Source organism: Rattus norvegicus, chromosome 6 (assembly GCF_021556685.1).
Source record: "Rattus norvegicus strain SHRSP/BbbUtx chromosome 6, alternate assembly SHRSP_T2T, whole genome shotgun sequence".
NCBI classification, from domain to species: domain Eukaryota; kingdom Metazoa; phylum Chordata; class Mammalia; order Rodentia; family Muridae; genus Rattus; species Rattus norvegicus.
Window position 1 is genome coordinate 100,552,370 of NC_141539.1, and position 22,127 is coordinate 100,574,496.

Consider the following 22,127-nt stretch of genomic DNA (forward strand, 5'->3'; position numbering starts at 1 on the left):
GTCCACTCTCTTGTCAAAACTCAACTCAAATTCCCTGAACCCCCATGCCCCGCAAAAGGAAAAAGATACGAAGGCAGAAGCAGAGCAAGGTGGGAAGAATTGGCAGAAGTGAAACCAGGGCGAGCAACAGAAGCCAGGAAAGATTCTGATTAAAATAGGTAAGTGTATGAAAATGCTATAATGAAACTGAATTGATGCATGCTAATAAAAATATTCAAACAGAAAATCTGAACTATACATATGGTATAACGTGTGTGTGGACATGTGTGTATTTACAATACTGAACACACCACCAAAAGTCTTCCCATGTGAGCTGGAGGTACAGTTTCAGTGGGGGAAGTACAACATTCACCCCTTCCTGGGTTCAATCCCCAGCAAAGGCAAAGAGAAAGACCTCTTCACAGAGCAGGGCCAGGCCCAGGTGGTTGCACTGGGGAAGTCATTCGACAACTGCATTAACAGCTTTAGTTGCTGATACAAGTTACACTCCTCCCAAACTTCATGTTTAGACGCCCTCACCTAGACACCTAATGTAGACAGTTAATGTACATATGTCAAAATCAAATTTAAGCTATTTGAGACTCTTTCCTCCCACACACACACAAAATAAAAAAATTAAAAAAAAATAGAACACACACACACAGAAAAAATTGCAATATCAATATCAGAGAGCTCAGTGACCTCATGAAATAAATCTATGTGTTCTCCAAGTCAACAAATATTGCTAAGGGAACATTAACCAGACAAGCACAGGACGACAGCTTAAGGAAAAGGCAAAGTACCTATTGGTGTCTGTTCCTCTGACAAATGGCAAACGCTAATGCTTCTGGCCTTGCCTAGTCGATACTTTCTGCTCTTTCTAAAATGTCTTCTGGTGATCTTCAATATTTAACCATAAGCTCTCCTATGTACCAAGAAGTTGTACATTTCTAATATGCTTCTGAGGTCTTCCTTCTGAGGTGCTTCTACACAAGTATCTTGAACTTACCCATTCTTAAAACTCCCCAGTAACTTCAGTTAGCAAACACCTCTCTCATAGACCTCCAAAGCAAACTCTAGCCAGGATATAAGTACATTCTCTTATCAAAGCCATGACAAATGACAAGTTCTTACATTCTCGTTCCTTACCATTCCCAATGCTACATGCATTTAATCAGTCAATGCTACAGTAATAACAAGAAATCATCTATCATTCAGTCAACAGGGTATGGAGTGAAGCCTAACCTCTGGGCAGATTTTAAAGACCTTAACTGAGAATTAATTCCTAATTCTCCACAAAACTATATTATTCTATTAAGAGGCTGATCAGAGCTATGATTTTCAGTTAAATCAAAGAATACATTTTTTTAAAATAAGCATTTAGATAACCAAGTGACACTTATAATGTGAAAGCATTAGCAGTGGCCAAGAAATAATATGAAGGACTCAAGGAAAGATCTCAATAGAAAGAAAAGACTTTTCAATATAATTTATACTAAAGCTGCATTAATTCTAAATCTTATATAACCTCAATCTCAGTATTCAGAGATTTAACCACACACTGGGAACAATGTAGGCCTGAAACCAAGACTAATCAAGTCATAAAAGCAAACTATAAGAATAATAACCGCAGTGACCATATGATAAAGTTGTGTGGTTTTTTACAGAAAAATAGTAAGATTTTACTCAAATGAAGCCAGCATATCCTAGGTCCCACTGCAGTCTGAGAAATCACTGTGTCACCATGGTCTCACCTTCCTCATCCTCAACCAATACTCCTCAACCAACTTGCTCCCACCTGGACCATGGCACAGAGAGCATAGAGCCCCATCTCTGTCCCTGCAACCTGCCAGCCTCCGTGCTGACAGCAACCAATTCTACAGGTACCTTTTTATATTTGGCTTCAGTCAACAACAATAGCAAAGCCCTCAACTCCTTAGCTTCCAACCAAACTCTGTTCTCCCTACTGCTCGCTGTATCTCAGCAGAAGCACCACAAGGACCACAACCACCTTACACCACAAGAGCCACACAACACAGCCATCTAATCTCCCTCCCCTCCCAAAATAACCAAACAAACAGAAAATGGCTTCACTTGCAGTTTTAGGTGACCCTCAAAAGTTAACTCTTCGTTCCTTCTCTACCTTATCACCTCTTGGCTTAGGGCTACACGTGTTCTCTAACTTTAACACTTACTACTGATCCTGCCTTTGCCACACTAGCTGTTCTATTGCTGTTAAAATATCAATACCACCCTCACTCTTCTACTTCAAGCCTGTAGTAGGCCTCCACTGTCCATAAGATACTTGCGCAAATCAACATGCATTAACACTGCTAAGACTACCATGTTCCCACTGAAAGCACATGCACAGACACACACACACACACACACACACACACACACACACACACAGGAGGGGGGGGTACACATGCATATAAACACACGCTGTTAATGCTACAACACAACACTGTATAGCCCCTGTACGTAAGTGGTTTCAGAATTCCCTAGTAGCTCAGCAACCTGGAAAATCTCTTCATACCCTACTAAGGCTTTACACATTCTGGATAGTCTGCATGAGCACCCCACCAAACCTTCTCTCTTCCTTACCTAATAAATAATTCTATTAGTATGGCATCTTTTAATTTGTCCACATTACACTTTCTACAATTGTCAGAAAACAACCAATTTTTTCAGTCATCAAAAAATAAGCATCTAAGCTAGATATGGTGTCATACGCACATAACCTTGGCACTTGGGAAGAGGCTATGGCTTGAAGATCATAAACTGACACTGGCTTAGGCCAGTCTACGCGACACACAGAGGTCCTGTCTCAAACAAACTAACCAAAGGCTGGGAATACAGATTAGTGTTGGAATGTTCACCTGGAATTCATCATGTCTTGGGATTGACATTCAACACCACCATTTTTTTTTTTTAAATTAAAAGCATTACACTGAGTCATTCAATGAATAGTACATAGAATTAACAAAGTCAATGCTTTCACCAACAAGAATACATGCCACATTTGGAGTACACTCAAATGAATTATTTTTACAAAAGATATGCAAATACAAAGAATACAAAATAAAACAGTTCAAATTTATAAATAAAAACTAATAGATTACTTGAAGATCAAAAAAATCTAAGAAATATTTCAAATAGATACATGCAACAGTACCAAAAAGACAGATTAGTATTAGTATGGCATGGGGGGGGGGGGGTGCACGCATGCGTAAGCTGTAACGACAAAAGCTTCACCCTAGAGACAATACAGAACGGAATACAGCAAGACCCAAAGCAACTTAAGATCATACCTTTTTCTATTAGAGAAGACACCACAAAATTATAAAATAAACCACTTACCTAAGTAAGCAACTGCTTTGGAAAGTGATTAGTAAACCTTGAGAAAGTCATTCTAAATAACTTGGACAGTGCTGATCAAAAGCCATCCATCCACTTCAGAACTGGAAGGATCTGAGATATCAGCAGCTCCCTCCCTTAACAATCGGAGAAACTGAGGCTTGAAAAAAAAGTCCCATCACTAGTGGAAATGAGTAATAAGGACAGGGACACTTCCACATGCTCTCCCTAAGGCTCTTTTCCCTATAAATGTTCTCCTCAAGGTAAATTGTATGTCATACTGTTGACTGTATTTACCCATAAAATGTTTTTCTTTCATTCTAGTAGCCTATGGGTGTTACCCAAGACTTAGCTTAGATGATAAAAATGGCTTCCTCAACTCATATCTTACTTTCTCTCGACTCCATTGCCCCTCACAAGAAAACCAACTCTCCAAGTACAGATCCTAACAAGTTGACTAAGCTTTTAGTATTAAGGCTGACACCATACCATGTCATTCTGTTTCACTACTCATCCCTGTTTTCAAAACCACCTAGCATATTTCATTAGCATTTAATTAAAAACACTACCACTTCCTCATTCTGGTGAAGTAGTTTCATTTCACAATAACAAGAAAGAGGAGCGGGTAGGGACAGTTACTACTCACCAGACAGGATCATCCTTGAGCTACGGAATTTGAGAGAAACTGAGGCAATGAACAAAATACATTTAACTAATAAAAAATATAAAATGTGCAAACATGGACCATGCAAATTCAAGCATCTAATAGCACAGCATAAGAATGCTGTTCACTAAGCATTCTAAGAAATTTACATACATTACTGCTATCTTCACAACCCCCTCACCCCTCCAAGAGTTATGACACAGGGAGATAAGCAGGACCAGACTTTGTACACAGAAGGACCTTAGAGGTGGCAAAATAGGGTGACCTGGGGGATACAAGGAGTACCAAGGTAGCCTTTGGTTCTAAGCCTTCTTACAAAGCAGTATGCACAGTTAGCCTGTACACACATGCTGAAGTACTCAGAACACCAATGTACACACAGAACAGCCATTTATTTAGGAAGGGCTCTCAGCATTATGTGAAACTGAGAACCCCAAAGATAAGTAATTCACAGTAATAAAGCAAGTAAGGATAGGCAAAAGTGGCCCTTGGCCCAGAAGGGTTCACTCTCTATTCTAACATAAATTCTATAAATAGCCCAGATTACATAAGAACCATAGCAAATGAATAGCTAACAAATTTTATAAATTACAGATAAAGATAAACGTACATCTGAGAACACTACATAAAGCTGACTTTCAAGTAAAGATGTTACATATTCAAACATGTAAAAATGCTAAAGCGAGGCTCAAGAATGTCTTAAAACAAACATAAATGGCTTAAAGAGAAAAGCGAAAGGGGAATGTAGGCCACAAAAAGATGGACTCTCTTAGGAAACTAAAGCTGGTTTAGGATAAGCTGATCCACAAAAATGGAAGACTTTTTTACATTATGTTAAATACCAGGTTTAATGACTCAATATAATTGAATGATACACCATCTTCATCATAATTCAGAGCTGTAATCAGTTAGGCTCAGCTAAGAGGCATTCCAGAGCCGACTAAGACATGCGGGACAACTCCTCTCTGGGATACTTAGCGCTTAACTGGAAAAGTTAGACGCATGTGTGGAGAATAAAAGCAGTATATTCCATATGAGTGACTGCCAAGAAGCAGGGGAACTAAAGGAAGGAGAAAGCCCTGGGTTTCTCACAAACAGTGGCCCTGTAAGCCAGCCCATTGGGGAAAATGAGAATAACAATGAGGGGCCACAGGCTGGAGAAGTGACTCAGTGGTGTAGAGCACCAACTGCTCTTCCAGAGGTCCTGAGTTCAAATCCCAGAAACCACATGGTGGCTCACGACCATCTGTAAGATCTGGTGCCCTCTTCTGGTGTGTCTGAAGACAGCTACAGTGTACATATATATAATACATAAATAAATTTAAAAAAAAAATGAGGGGCCAGAACCTACATGAAGGGGCAAAAGGGGAAGGGACAGAAAGCAAATGTGATAAAGATATGAGGCAATGGAATGTTCATTTCTGGCAGGAAGCCAATTAGGACAGCCACTCTGAATGTTAAGTTTGTCAGTGACTTACAAAATACTTAGGTTAAGACCTCACTATCTATCCAAAGTGGCTGAAAATATACACCCCACACAAATGTGCACAGATTTCCAGAGGTGCTTTAGTTATAACTGCCAAAATACAGGTGAGACTAAGTTCCCAGGCCAATGGAAAGGCTGCAGCACTCACACAATGGACTGTTCCTGAGCACTAATGACACTGAGCTGGCGGAGTATGATAGTTCACATCTGCACTCCCACACTAGGGAGACTGATGCAGAGTGCTGAGAGCTGAAGATCAGCCTGGGCTACATAACAATTTCCAGGCTAACCTGTGCTACTATACTCAATCCCATCTCAAAAATTAAAACAAGAATGAAAAGACATTAAGGAAGCTAATGTGAAGAGGGCAGCTAACGTGTCCTAGAAAATCCCTATGAAGTCAGGGACAAGGTCATTGGTTCCTAAGAGAGAAAGAAGGGCAGCATGAAGCTCCTCTGTGTGGTAGAGTATGATGCATTTTTGTCATTGTTTTATCCAAATCCAAAAAACGCATAGCGTCAAGCATGAACCCTGAAGTAAACTACAGATTCTGAGTGATTACAGTACCCCAGTGTAGTTGATCAATTCTGAAAATGTGCCGTTTGGGACAGCAGAGACCACACGTGACTGGGAATTGAGGCAAATAGAAAGTCTTTGTACTTTCCTCTCAATTTTGTTGTGAAAAGTAAAAGCCCATAATCTTAAAAAAAGAAAGAATGAAATGATTCAACATATAGGTGTTCTTATAAAAGGATGAACTATGGGTTTACAAGGCCACCTATAGGATGCCGGTTAAACACAATACACTTATCCAATAAAATACTGACTAGTTATAAACAATGTAGCTTCCTATGTACTGAAAACTGCTAAGAGATGGAATATACAGAAAGTGTGTGCAGACACTATTGGTGTGTTTACAAAAATAATGCAGCTATACCAGTATATCTTATTCTCACAGAAGGTCGTAGAAGAAAACTACACTGGTTATCTGTGAACACACAGGTAAGCTAACACCCAGAGAGCATGCTTTGCAGAGCACAGGTAGGCAAGAGAAGATGCTAATGTTTGACTGGGAGGTTTAGAAAGGACCTACCCTCAGAAGCAGGACTGTCCAGCAGTGCAAGAGCTAATTTTGAGACTAGATCACCTTTCCTTGTGTAGCTTTCTTGCCTTCATTTAAAATCCTTAGCACTATATCTGTACCTCTACCCAGTAGTTGCTGGACATGCTTTCTTCCCATATTGACATGACTACAAAAATCAGTCTGGACACTGCCAAATGTCCCATGAGGCATTAATGCTCTGTGTTGAAAACCACTACTCAGAAGCAGCAATGGTAACAGTCATTTAAAAAACACTCGATAATATATTCCTGCAAAATAAAACAAATCCAATACGTATATGTGTGTACTGTCATATATATTTGTCTTCATTCCCCTTGGAGTGTACATGTGGATGCCACATACCAATCCCTTAAAAGCTCACCTCTCAAGGTCCTTGGAGATGGTGAGCAGGCATTCCTTTTGTGCCTGTTCCTCTAACAGGCTCCCAATAAGGCTTAGCCCCTTAAACCTCTAGAGTTGCACTGTCTCCTCCCTTCCTCCCAATGTCCTCCCCTGAACAACAGCCTCTCGCTCTATAATCTTCTAGGATGCCAAGGAAGGCAACCACATCACAGAGACCTAATAGTCAGATTTCAGCTCAATTTTAAAAAAGCTAATGTAATTACTAACACAGTAAGAACATAATTGTTTGCATTATACAAATACTGTCTCTTCCTGTAATTCCTAAAGATCACATACAGTGCTATTGTTCTAACACCATAAAAGGCATTACTCCTGATTTCAAGGAAATTACAATGAGAGAGATTCATTATAAAGCCAAAAGAGGCCTTAACTGGATTCTCTATGTTATAATTTTATTAAGTATGATGCCATTTCTAATGTGCCACAATGTAGAGATGGTACAAGTTAAGATACTCAACAGGCTTGAATTGTTTCAATCAGCTCTAACACTGGTTGATTCTCTAGTGTCTTGGCAGAGATCCATGGCACCCTGGCCCTCAGCTTCATGCTCTGACGTCACTTCTCCCAGCTGCAGGCGGTGGGACGCTCTGGGTTTCATCGTCCTGAAATCCTGTTCTTCAAATCCTAGTGCTGCGCTGACTGCTGGCATCTAGCTCTCAGGAGGCTGGTTTTTGTTTGTCAAGAAGACCTCGGTGACCTCACTGCAATCAATACACCCATGAGTGGCTATGGAAGATGCTTAAAAGTGTCAGCGGCGGAAAAGGAAACTCACCATTCTAACTACTTCAGGGTAAGTCTGCTCTGTCAGACAGCCTCTGCTTATTGTAATGTAGTCCACCAGTTCATTAAGAGTGGAGCGCTTGTATTCTTTCATTTTAAGATCAGATAGCGTGTCCATGAAGTCAAAAATGACACAGCACTGCTGAAGTTTCTTTAGGAACAGTTCAGGCTGCTCTGAGGTTGGAACGTCTAAGAAAAAAAGAGGAAATGGTGTAAGTCTGTCATCAATTTCTAGGCAACAGGAATTCTCTGTGAAAGTTACTTCAAAAGCAAACTCAAAAGAACAAGACAACAGTGTTCTTGTTACCATCACACATAGGTAGCAGGAGACATGGTAAGCACCACATCAGAGACCTCATGTCTGAAAGCACAACACAAGTTACTTTGTCTGCTGAAGACTGACTAAATTCTAAGAGCAGTCTGCAAGTTAAAGCAACGTTTAACCCAAAACACCCCAGTGTGTCCTTAATATCCAAAAATCACTGAGAAAGGTTGAACTTGCCCTTACAAAATGAAGCCACAAGTTTTCAGTTAGTTTAAATTCATTTACTAAATGATTTCAAAGCAGAAATGTCAGTCTATTTGCTTCATGCTGACATCCTTCATGTTTAAAGCATAGCTGCTTGTGGGTTTGTTTTTTATTTGTTCTGTTTTTGTTTTATTTTGGTTTGGGCCCCATAACGATGCTTTGTCAAAGAAACTTGGAAAAGCAAGCAAATGAAATAATGCCAACTAGTACAGCAATGCTGGGGAGACAGCTCAGTTGGGAAAATGCTCTCCACAATCATGAGAACCCAGGTTCTTACCCCATCACAGAAGAGCCAGGCATGACAGTGCTCATCTGTAACCCAGTGCTGGGGAGACAAAAAGGCAGGAGGATTCCTAAGGCCTGCCAGCCTCGTTTGCTGCTGGGCCTGGGTTCCTGTGAGAGATGCTGTCTCAAATAACAAGGTGAAAAGCTTCTTAGGAACAAACCCAAAGTTGACCTCTGGCCTGCATATGCACGTGCACGTACACACACACACACACACACACACACACACACACACACACAAGCACGCACGCACGTACAAAAAGCACAAATGAGAAGTGGAAACACAAGAACCAATTACACTTGGATCTACAACTTTTAGCCCATGCTCTTCTTTGGCAGTGAGGAGAATCTACTGCCATCTTTATGAACCTGTTCTCAGAGGGCCAGCAAACTGGCTAAGGACGGAAAGGTATTTTCCACAAGCCTGGCATCTTAGTTTAGTCCTTGGAGCCAGCACGGCTCTCTGTAATTTACCTTCTGCCCTCTACATGTGTGCTATGGAATACATGTATCCACCCATATATGCATGCACAAAAAATTAATAAATGTAACTTTAAAATTGTTAAATGTTCTCAGAATAGGTATCTGTTCTCTTTTCAAACAAGAGCAGATTAGGGCCCCTGGGGATACAGCTCAGTGCGTAGAGCACTTGCCTAGCACTCACCAGGCTCTTGCTCCTAATTCCCAACATGCACAAAACAACAGGCGGTGGCACTGGCTCATACTCCCTGCACTTAGGAAAGGTAAGCAGTAGAGACCAAGACTTCAAGAGCATCCTCAAGTTTGAAGCCAGCACGGGCTACATGAGACTCTTTAAAAGGGGGTGATGGGGTGGTGGCAAGGTAGTTAAGCAGTGAAAGATCTTTTTATCAAGCCTGACTATCTGAATCCAAAGTCTAGGATACACATGGTGGAAGGAGAGAACGGACTCCAGAAAAGAATCCTGACATCCCCAGGTGTTATGTGGAAAGCACACGCATGCACACTGCACACACTCAACAGTTTTTGGTTTTGTTTTTAGTGAGAACATTGTCAGAAATGCAGAGTGCTTGTGGGGTGTTCGGCTACAATGGAATACCCATATCAACCTCCCTCCCCAAGCACCAGGGACCATTCAGGAAGACAGGAGGGCAGAAAGATTCTGAAAGCCAGGCATCAGAGAAGACCAGAGCAAAACTGTCTTCTGGACCTGGGAGGACCATGTATTCATAAACTCAGAGCAGCTGTGGATGCCTGTGCACCACCAAGCCAGTTAGCAGTCTACATGGGGTAAGGGGGAGTTCGAAACCGTAACAGAGGAGTTAGTCCACAGCTGGTAGCTTCTAGGGGAGGAAAAGTCGATTTTTTTTTAAGGATGTGGCTCCTGGTAGGTCAAGGGTGATTAAAAGGATGGCCCTACACCCAGGAGTACTGGAGTGGCACAAACTGAAGTTGATAGGAACATTTTTAAAAGAGAACCTTCTGGTTGTCTTACTTAATCCAAATTCTGCTACCACAGATTTAGCAAAGGCCCCAAACTAGACTATCCACGCAGAGAATGCTCACAAGTACGTAAGAAGTCTAAAGCATCAGTGAATGACAGCTTTTTTTTTAAAAGATTTATTCATTTATTATAGATAAGTACACTGTAGCTGTCTTCAGACACACCAGAAGAGGGCATCAGATCTCATTACAGATGGTTGTGAGCCACCATGTGGTTGCTGGGAATTGAACTCAGGACCTCTGGAAGAGCAGTCAGTGCTCTTACCCGCTGAGCCACCTCTCCAGCCCAAATGACAGCTTTTTAAAGAGCAAACAGTCATTCAAGCAAAATCAATGTTGGGTGGTCACTCAATAGATTTACATATTTAACAATTCAAAACATTCAGGCAGTTGGCATTAGAAGCTTTTTAATGGTAGGCAGCTGGAATCCATTCTTCATTCATGTGAACTGATCCATCACAGACAAATCAGAGGCAGGCTATCCACCTACTGGATGAGACATAATAGCTTATACTTATTGGATGTACTGGGTACACTCTCTGTGCTCTAGTCTAAGCACTTAAACACACTATTCTCATTTAATCTCTACAACAATGTACATAAATAGGTGCTATTTTTAACTTAATAGATGAGTAAATCAAGATAGAAATATTCGGTATCTTGCCCAGAATCATACAGCTAATAAACGTGGAGACACAATTTAAACCCCACATGTCTGGCTCCGGAGCCTAGACTCTTCTCCAGCACGCAGCACTCACACACATAGAGAAAGGCAGAGTAAGATGCTGCAGCAGGAGAAAGAGGGGAGAATCACAATGCACTCCCAAGGCTCCCCCACTCATGAACTAGCACACGGCCCTCCATTAGCTGCCTCCAGAGCTTCCCAGGTAGCAAGTCTTCGCTTTCTATTCTTCATCCTTTATCACAGATTAAATTCTTCTAACAGGGCCTCCCTTCATTAAAGAACTTGAGCAGTCAGGACAAACCACAGGATGCGGGGGTGTTCTTTAAACAATTTGTATAGTAACAGCCTGAAAAAAAAATTTCCCATCACAACTGAAGATTGAGCTATAAAATCAGTGGAAGATCAAGGACTACTTCTAACTACAGGAAGGCTAAGGAGGGTAACATGAACCCAAGCATTCACAACAGCCTGGGAAACCTGTCTCTCCATCTCCCTTTCCCATCCCATCTTCCTGGGTGGGGGTGGGAGCAGGAATGGTCCAAGCAAGCTCTTCCTGTATGGACTGCACTCCTGAGCTACGCTGCCCCAGTCTCCGTGCTCTCACTGCCCTAGCCCTGGTGGGTTGTAAAAAGATAGGACACAGCAAGGACCGGAGGAGTGCTGCGTAGTCCAGGAGGTTTCAACAAAGTAGGAGAAGTCTGATATTTATGGGACCACTCCTAAAAGCAAATATACTCTTTCAAGAAACATTTATTTGAAAGGGAGGAGTGGGACTGGAGAGATGGCTAAGTGGTTAGCACTGGCTCATGCACCCACATGGCAACTCACAACTATCTGTAATTCTAGTTCCAGGGGATCTGACACCCTCACACAGACATACATGCAGGCAAAACACCAATGCACATGAAATAAAATAAATTAATTTAAAAAAAAAAAAGAAAGGGAAGAGAGACTAGGTACCTAGTACTTTCCTGCACATGAAAAGAGAAAAACCTCATAAATTACAAGACAGCAAATAGTACATTCTGACCACAATGTGTAAGTAACAGTTGCTACTACTTCCCAAAACCAAATCACCTGAACATCTAAACACTTCTGAAGTAGCTTAAAATTGGATGAAAATGTAAATTGTTAAAATATAAGGTCATCAAATAACTCCCAAGCAGGCAATCAATAGATCTATCCAATGGTATTGTTTGGCCTACAAAATTCATCCATCCTGCCCATGGAATCATAACCAGAAATAACAAGAAATTAATATAGTTGTGTAATAGCATGAAGGTCATTAGCACAATGACTCTCCCAACCAATGCCAAGGCTTAAAAGGAGAGAATCAACTGATCCAGTTAATACTGTGGTAAGGTCCCATCAAATCAGGTGATATCAAGCTGGAAGGCTTATTAAACACATCCTACTGAAGAGGGAAATGCAGTGAGCAGCTAAGTTTGTATGCCTTTGCTCATCCTGGAAGTCCCTGCAGTCAGTCCCCCAAGACTCTAGAGGAACTGAATCACCCTAAGTAAAGCTGAGCTGCCTCCTGATAGCTGCTCCCAGTGTGGTTATTCACTGTGCAGACAGAGCCACAGGATTTCTGACCCCTCCACTCTGTCTCTGCTCCCACTGCCTTTGTGAATTGAATCAGCTGATGATCCACAAGAGCGGGGAGACCCACAAAAAAAGTCAACTCTCCTAAGGTGTGTACATACAAATAATTTAGAAACCTACAGGAATGACATGTAATGGAAAAGTGACCACAATATTCAAGAGAAAGCAAGTTCAGATTAAGGGATATGTTTCTCTTTATATACAGAGCACTCCATAGGATAACCATGGTTACAGCAACCATAGCCACTCTCCTCATTCTGGCTTACAGACAAGCCAGAAGTTCAAAGGAGTTCAAAGTCAACCGCAGGGACATAGCAAGTTCCAGGCTAGCCTTAGATACATGATACCATGTCCTGAATCAACTGATAGATGGAAGGGCAGAGAGATGATAAAATAAATAATCAGATCCGGCACAGAAAAGCCCTGATACTGTCTGTAGTCTCTGACCCCCTTCACTCTTAAACTTTGCCTTAGAATAAACTAACTCTGATCATGTATACTACCAATTTCTCTGACAATCCCTTGATAATCTTCAACAAAATCAGTAAGAATTCTCCTTGTCTAAGGCATGAGTCTACGCTTAGAGAAACCTAGAAATAATGCCTCAATTCTAACAAGATGCTTCATACAAATTATTAAGTATACTTAACCCTGAAAGTCTGATATAAAAATGCACTACGCAGATGATAAAATGCCTAGCTATCTGACCGTGGAGTCTGTTCAAATCCTTTTCAGCAATGCTATCTCTGAACACAGACTCAAGCAACACGCTCTGTGTAGCAAGTACTTCAGAAAACCTAGAAAGAATCATGCAAGCTTCCATCAGGAATTACTTTGACCTAATCAATCACAAAACAGCCAACAATACTTTATCTGAACAAGAAGACAGCTGGGCTATGGTGATACATGCCTTTAATCTCAGCCTCAGGAGTTCGAGGCTGACCTGATCTAGCGTGAGTTTCAGAACATTCAATGCTACACGGGGAAATTCGTCTCAAAAACAAACTAAATAAATTTAAAAAACAAAACAACAAAAAAACAAAAAGCCAAGCACACAAAGCAAAACCTAAGAGGGCAACTACCAGTTTTTAAAACGAATCAAATAATAAAATGAGACTTCTAGTTCAGTAGGAACTAGACAAAATGAAACATGATCCAGGATACTTCAAGACACAAAGTGAGAAAGCCTAATCCAAATCCAAACTGTTAACTAAGTACTGAATTCTTCACCTCTACTGTACATGTGTATTCAAACTTGCTGTTTCAATGAGGATGGTGACAGGCACCATAGCATTTCTACTGCTAGGCATTCTTATTCTATAAAAAGCATTTCAGATGACTTCACTGTGTAGCCAAGGCTGAAAGCCACGGGTTTTAAAGCAAGAACTTTAAAATTCTTACTTCAGTCCCTCCACGTCTGAAATCCCTTTTCTTTCTGTTTGGCTACAGTCAACAAGGAAAACTTTGAGTCTCTTAAGCTAAGGAAGGACCCTGAGAAACATCTGCAACAGTGAAAGCATTTCTTCTTGGCCTTGGTCATAAAAGCTGAATGTAGAGATAAATACTTTCAGAACTCTTGCCAATCTAATGGGAAGCCTGCAAATACTCTGTTGATTATTAGTGCCCACTTTTCTATATAGCTTTGTGTAGAACAGCTAGCACAAATACAACACTATCAAAAACCTGACACAAGGTTATTAATTAGCCACAAGAAACTCAAATGCTCAGACACAAAAGAAGGACCAGCATAGTAATAAAGACCACTTACTGTTGCAAGTATGTACTAAGATTCTAACACACATTCTCCCCCTAACTCTCAGAATGTCCAATACCACTATTTCAGTGGAAGAAATTCATATCCAGAACAGTCAAGTCACTTTGTCCAACATCCCATGCAAATAAGTAAGACCTTAGCTACTGACTGCCTGCCCCCAAAACAGTCTTATCATAAGGCCCACAAAGAAAAAGGTGACAATGATGATGACAACGACGATGATGAATGATGATGATGATGATGATGATGACGACGACGACGACGACAAGGACTGTGATAGATAACAGTAACTAAAAACAGATTTTGTCCACTGTCATGATCAGTGAATTTTCTAAGTGGAGTAATCTAAAAAATACTATGTTTTAAAACTGAAAAGCATACAACAGGTCTTAAACAAATGAGTAACACAGATGGCTAAACTTAGTTTTTAAATAACATTATTTATTCCTCCCAGTTTAGATAATCATCACGTGTTTATTATTAATCTTTCGTGAACCTCTTCAGTTTCCTTTCCCAAAGTCAACAAACAAATGTGGTCTAATTTATAAACAAAATCCAAAGGTCACTACTAAGATACACTGGAGTGGCCTAGCAGCAAAATGCTGATTTGAGGCTTTCATGTTGTTCTAGAACTATATTTGCAACAGAATAAACAGAAAAGAAATACAGATATAAGTCTGTGGCCACACATGCACTCACACAAGCATACACAAACATATATGCAGGCCCACACACTTCTGACAAGTATTTTTTGTTTTCAACTCTTTACCTTCTAACATCAAGGTAATCACTGAAGCTTGAAATGAAATTCTGTTAAGTTCTTCAACCCCTAATTATAGGCATAAATCACTTCCTGTTACCAGCTCACCACAGGATCGAAGCCACCAAAGCCTCTGACTTCCAAGGTTAGCGTTTCTATTATTAGTCCATTTCCTGAGGACTTATTTCCAAGGACGGACACACCAGCAGTATAGCAGATTAAGGGTGATTTGCATTTGCTATGCAAACATGAAAACTGGAGTTGGGAGCCCCAAACCCATGTAAAGCTGGCCAGGCACAACCGTCATTAGCAATCCCGGTAAACAGAGGACAAAGATAGGGGATCCCTGGGGCAAGATGGCTAGCCAGATTTGAGTATGAATACTGAATTTTATTTCCCTGTGTAAATCAATTGTAAATGAAAATTTTAAGCCTCATATAGAGGAAACATAAATAATGTACTTAATACGAAACAAAAAACACTATTTGTAGTCCTGAAGTACAAATTTTAAAACTATGTTGACTTTTAATGATGCAACATTTATGAATGTAAAAAGTAGAGACCAGCTTACATGAAAAGTGTGGGTGTATGTGTGTGTGTCATTGATTCATCTCTTCCTATTAACATCCAATAAAATACTGCCTCATTTTCTGAAACTACATTCAAAAAATTAAAAACTAGAAGCTTTTTAAGATTAATCAGTAGGGTTGCTGGAGTAGTTATGAGCATTTCATGCTCTTCCAAGGGACCCAAGTTTGATTCCCAGCATCCATACAGTGGCTCATAATTATCAGTAACTGTAGTTTTGTGGGACCTGATGCCTTCTTCTAGACTCCTCAGACACCAAACATATACATGGTGCAAAACAATATACACCAAAAATAAAAAAAATTTTTAAAATTACAAAGACTAAAGTATGAGCTAAGGAGATGGCTGCTGACTCAGTAAGAGCTGCTATACAAAGGTGGCTGGCCTCCTCCTGCCATACAAAGGTGGCTGGCCTCCTCCTGCCATACAAAGGTGGCTGGCCTCCTGCTGCCATACAAAGGTGAAGATGTAGGTTCCATCTCAGCGAGGTGACCGTGGAACAGGCTAGGCCTGACTGCACAAGACCTGCATAAGGGACATGAGTTTTGTACTCATTCATTCACTCACCAGACAGTCATGGATACCCACTGAGGGATATCACAAAGACACAGGAGAGCCTAGCATAACGGTGCATGGCTTTATTCCAAGCACCCAGGAGGCAAAGCCAGGTAGATTTCTGCAAATTCAAGGCCACCTGGGCTATATACAGAGATTTGCAGAAATCCTAACCTGTATGTTCCAGGGGATTGTGGGGTGGGGGCAGGGAGGTGTTTAAAATACTAAAGAAGTCTACTATATTTTATGTATATGCTCCAGGGAAAATAAATAATATACAGACCAAAGCAGGCTACATATACATAGCAGACTGGAACTGGAAGGTACAGGTTTGAGCATAGCATTCATCTGAAAGAAAAAATTTAAGAAAATATTCAAAGGAAGGACAGGAGGAGGCCAGCAAATATGTCTACAAGGAAGCATCCCACTCAGAGGAACAGTCAATGCAAGGGTCCTCTATCTGGAAGGAGTGCAGAGGAGTCAGAGGGAAACCAAGCCCATGAGTGTAGGTGGGACTGCAGTGGAAGTGGGAGATGATGGACGGACAGTGGCACAGCACATTGGGACTCACTGTTTACCAAGAAACCCTGGGCTTAGCTTCCCTATCTGTAAAGTAGAAGATGTATTTTACAAAGGTTGAGTATGTATTACATGAAAGGTCATCTGTAAAAGTAGAAGTGCTTTTTGAAGAGAAGAAGAAAAAGAAGAGGAAGAGGAAGAGGGAGGGAGGGAGGGAGGGAGGGAGGGAGGGAGGGAGGGAGGGAGGGAGGGAGGGACTTATCAAGCATCTACTGGATACAAGAGAGCAAATTTTCTACTTTATACCTTTTATGATGATTTCTGTAGGGAATTGCTTATATTTTAACATAACTTCAAACTTATTTTAAAAGCACTTTTCAAATAAACTCTCAAGTATTTCTAAGCACATTAAAATTGTTATTATCAGATTCCAGTAATATCAAACAGCAAAAGCTATCTATTTGAACACATCCACAATCATAACCTGTCTTCTCTTATGTAGCTGGCTTAAATACAAGTAGCAGATCATAAGCAATTACAATAAAAGGAAATCAACACAATAAATTTCTTGAGTGTGTGTGACTGAAGCCTGACCTTTCACCCAAAAGTATAAAATAAACTTCAAAAATTAACAAATACTGAAATGTATATAAGAAATACTCAAGTTAATAAAAAAAAATTAACAAATACCACAACTGTAAAGTAGAGGGGAAAAATGATCAGAATTACAGGTTTGCAGGAAGCACTTATCCAGGTACATGGTACAACCCACACAAAATAATGTCCCAGTGAAGTAACGCATTATTTTCAACCATTGATTGAGGATCTTTTCTCTGGAGATTACTCCTACAAAGGATAAAAATGGCCTAAGCATTCCCATTTGTTTTGAGGATTAACATCATTTCAAACCATTTCAGAACGAGATGAACCTCTGTCTATTTTAACAATATGAAGCTAGAAACAATGGGGAGAGAGAGCATGGATAGACATACAGACAAATGGGTGGATGGATGGGCAGATGGATGGGTAGATGGATGACAAGCAGATACCACATTACCATCAACTGAGCTGTTAATTTATAACTTGATCACCTAGACTACTCATAGACACCATAAACTTTTAAAAACAGATTTAGAATACCAAAAAAAAAAAAAAACCATCAATCTAATGTTACAATGCCAGCTTAGAAATACTCATCAGCTGGGAGGTTTAAACATTAGACTTTAAGCTCTTGAAAGTGACACAGGACTCAGGAGAGTGGAATGACCTTTAATCTCAAAAGTACCAAAGCTTACATTTATAATTAAAGTCATAATCTGAGCAATGAAACCCAGTGACAGCATGTCATACAGACCCTAATTATGGCACTGCCCTGTGCTCCACAGGACAGCTATTACTTAACATATATTAAATACAAAGGCAAAGCCAGGTATTAGTTGACTAAATCCAAAATTACAATTTGAAGTATCATGCTAAGAAAAGTAGTATCCACTTGAAATATCAATATGCATTATTTGAACATGAAATAGAGAAATTAAATATATATATTTCAATATATATGTAAACTATGTGACTGTACAAAACATGGAGAGCATTAATAAAGAGAGTGCCTGGAAAGCACTTTCAGAACAGAAAGGCATTTTAATATTTCTACAGTACAGTATGGTATTAGCTTTGGCTCAGATATATGCAGCCAAGGCCCTTCTTTGCTACTGCTTCCTGAGGACAGAGACAATACTGAAGTCTAGACCTACACATGCTGATGATGCATTCCTAAGGCCCAGTTTTCCCTAAACTCAGTGTTTTTATGTTCAATTTGGACCCTAGGTAGAACCTAGCTCAACTTGACACTGAGTAGTTCAAACATTCCCTCTTCCGTTACCCTTAAAACCACTTTCCCTTTTGAATAACTTATTATTGTTTATAACTGCATCTTCCATTGAGGAGCCAAATGAGGTATAAAAAAACACAAGCCAGTTTTATTAAACATAGTGAAACATAGTTTTATTAAACTAAAACGAAAATGGGCAACTAAGTTCACTATCTCAGAAGTCTGTCTGCCAGTTCTAATTCTGGAAAAGCATCATGGAAATGTTTATGATTTCAGACAAGCTAGGCTGAGAACTTGAGGGAAACAAACTCACTCTGCATTCTTCCAAACAGTCTGAAATGAGAAGACCTGGGCTCAAATCAGCTTCACCATGTACCAACTGTGAATATGCAGGGTGACAGTTAAGACAGCCTAGATTCCAAAGCTGGCTTCGCTTAGCTGAGCCTCTGTCTCTATGATCTCATACATAAACGATAACTGCACCTATAGGTAAGATTATTATAAAGATAGCAGTGAACAAAGGGACATACGAAAGCCATCTAGGACACACGTAATGCTCGATAAACTTTATTTAATCTAAAACAGAAATTCTCAATAACAGCTCAAGGATTTCACAAACGATCACAGAACACACACCAAGTATTTCATCTGGTACTCAAATACAGAAAACGCAAACATGTGTTCTGAGGGCATGGCTCAGTGGCGGATGCCTGAGTACATGGATCCTCAGCAGTACAGAAAGAAAACAGACAAGTGAACATTTCTAACGTGCCGGGATGATCGGTTTTCCCTCCCTTTTTTCTGTTGCTGTATCTAGTTGTTCAAGCCACACTGAAATTAAATAATGTTGAGCTCAGTCATTACGCTCCACTGACATTACTTCAGAATGAAATAATAACTTGGATAGAGGAAGGGCGACCGTGATGAGGCACGTGAGCTAACACAGCAGTCGGGCAGGCACAAGTCAATCGTGCGGGTCTATCTTGAGACACTTCTTGTCCCACCATGCAGGAAAGTCACTCAAGCTATCAAGCTGCATGCACAGATGACAACGTCCCTTGAAAATGGTCATTAAGTACAACAAGGTCAGAGACTATTCTCAGTGACACTTTTACATTTTAAAAGTTCCCATAGCTTAAATCTGTGCAGCAGGCACCAGGCTCACTAGGAAAGCACATAAAAATATGTGCTTCAGACTTGTGATGAAGCCAGATGCCTTGTGTACAGAGGGCTCGTGGATCCAAAGGGGTCAGAACAGCCTGTTTCAAAAACTGTCCATTACTGAAAATGGCATGTCTTTAACACTACAAACAGTGTCAAAGGCATTTGCTACTGAATGAGACACCAAAATAAGCAAGGGTCAGTGAGGACAGGTCAGGTACAGAGGGCAAGGAAAAGAAAAATTCACATTCTAAATAGCCATTTCCTGGTTCAGAATAGTTTCTGAAAGTCCGGAATGAGTCATTCTTTCCCAGTCATTTCATGTGTATGTAATAATAGTAAAAACTTAGTAAGCATTTACTCTGCTGCAGTCACCACTCTAAGCAGCTCAGATGTATTAACTCCTTAATTCACTCGGCACTGCTGAGACAGACCTTATTTGCATATAGGAAGCAGGGTCACAAAGAAGTTCAGTCATTTCCCTACCACACAGAGCTGGAAAGGCACCCACCTACACACACTCTACTACCTCTGCCAAAAGTCATGTGAACAATTCTAACCAGTTTCTAGGGTTAGTTTTTAATCTAAATCTACAGCACACAGTAGGGGTAGTGGCGCGTCTGTGAGAGTTAATGTTTTTAAAAGACTTCAATACAGTATGAGACAGGCTTGCGGCCATCTAGTTCCTCTCTGAACCACACAAAAAGACAAAATGCAAGGTTGATCAGAGTCTCCGGCTGGCTTGTTACTTCGTGATGTTTAAAAGATCTTACTATGATGTGTAAGTTCTCTCTGCCTGCCAGCATTCCCTCTGCACCAACACTGGCTTGCTTCCCACAGTCCTTGTTTCCATTTATTTACTTTTCAGAGAAGGGTAATGTCTTATTTCATTTTGTCCTGGAATTCCTGACATGTCGGTTCCACCTAAGTTTTAATGAGATGAGTCTGAGTGTTTAAGTCTGTTAGCACCAGCACAGCCTAAGGTCTAAAAGAGTCCCATAAGTAAATATGCCCAGCTGGAAACAGGCGTTAAAGGAAGCACATGAGACAGGGAAAGAAGATATTTAGCATGAATGAGAAAGTGAATACATTACCGGGAACATGAGAGAAGACCTGAAGCTTTTTAAGCATTCTCAAACTGGACTGTGCCATTTCATAATCCTAATAGCCATGTAACCGAGCTAACTAGATTTGATTTCTCTGCAGTGCAGAAATGGAAACTTCAGCAAGCATGCATGATTCGCTCAAAACTGTAACTGGGATCACATTCAAGACACTATCGTATGGGTTACGGGAAGACCACTGCCACTTCCATGCAAATGGACATTACTATACTCCTAACGAAAGTAATTCCCGGCTAGAGTCGGTTCAAACTGAGACTTCTAAACCAGATTCAACTATTTAGCCAAGCACATCTCTAGATGTTATTAGTTCAGAAGCATCTTATTCCCCACTACACATCAGTTTTATTCGAAAGCCATTTTGGCAGCTCATTTATCATAATGCACTCTTTACCTTAAAGAAAAACAGATCATTACCGTGGTTGGCACTTTTGGTACTTTCAACTTTCTTTAAAATGTCAAGCACTTTCCAACCTACTAACAACTGATATTCATGAAGTAATCCATAAGACACTGATGAATCATGTGGATGATCACAATTAAAGCAAAATAACTGAATATGAAGTTAGATTATGACATCTGACCAGTGTCCACAATACTTTAAAATTAAGAACAGGTTGAATCATTTACACCAAAATATTAGCATTATTTTAATATGCAACATATCTAATACATCTCCATTTTAAATTAAAATGGTTATTTAAAGGATATTCTCAGGAGTACTATGATAAAGGTACATTAACTACTAAATATGGAGATCAGACATGCAGTAACCACCATACAGCATCTCCTAAGGAAATCATCGCTGGAGGGCATGGAGTAGAGCGCAGTAGGAAAGTGTTTGCCTCTCATGCATGAGCTCTACATTAAATCTCTAGCACTATAAAAACAACTTTTAAAAGAAAAACAAACACGCACAATCATTGCCATTTAAGTTAATTAATCTCTTAATTTAACTAATTAAATTAAGAGCACATACAAGTGAATACACAGCTTGACCAGCGGGAATGACACAATAGGTAAGCTGCTTGCTACCAAGCCTGAATACCTTAGTTCTATCAATGGATCCTGAATAGCGGAAGGAAAGAGTTGTCCTCTGCTAAAAATTGTCCTCTGACCTATACACAAATGCCTCAGCACATGTGCACCCACAAACAAACAGTAAAAGTCTAAAACACAGAAGAAGACATCAAACAGCTCCACAACCTTGTTTTATACCTGGTTAGACTAAAATCCCTGGATGGAAATGTAAATACTCCTGTTCACACAGTTCCTGAGTGCCAACTCTATTAAGGCTAATATAACAGTGAAAGCTGGCCATGGAAGCTCACACCTCAATCCCACTATTCTGGAAGTTGAGGCAAGGGAATTACAAGTGTGAGGTCAGCCTGGGCTACATAGTCATACTGCAAAACAAAACCCTGTGTGGAAATGCGGA

The 22,127-nt window shown here is 40.3% G+C and overlaps 1 protein-coding gene across 16 annotated transcripts in view; it reads right to left on the reverse strand.

Annotated features, from left to right (window-relative positions):
• The window catches only part of Ppp2r5e (protein phosphatase 2 regulatory subunit B', epsilon), a 149,604-nt gene that overhangs the window by 60,077 nt on the left and 67,400 nt on the right, over window positions 1-22,127 (reverse strand). For 12 of the 16 annotated variants that reach the window (NM_001106740.1, XM_087552753.1, XM_087552756.1 and 9 more), the window contains 1 exon segment: window positions 7,787-7,983. In NM_001106740.1, the coding sequence (NP_001100210.1) occupies window positions 7,787-7,983 (197 nt within the window). 16 annotated transcript variants of the gene reach the window in all.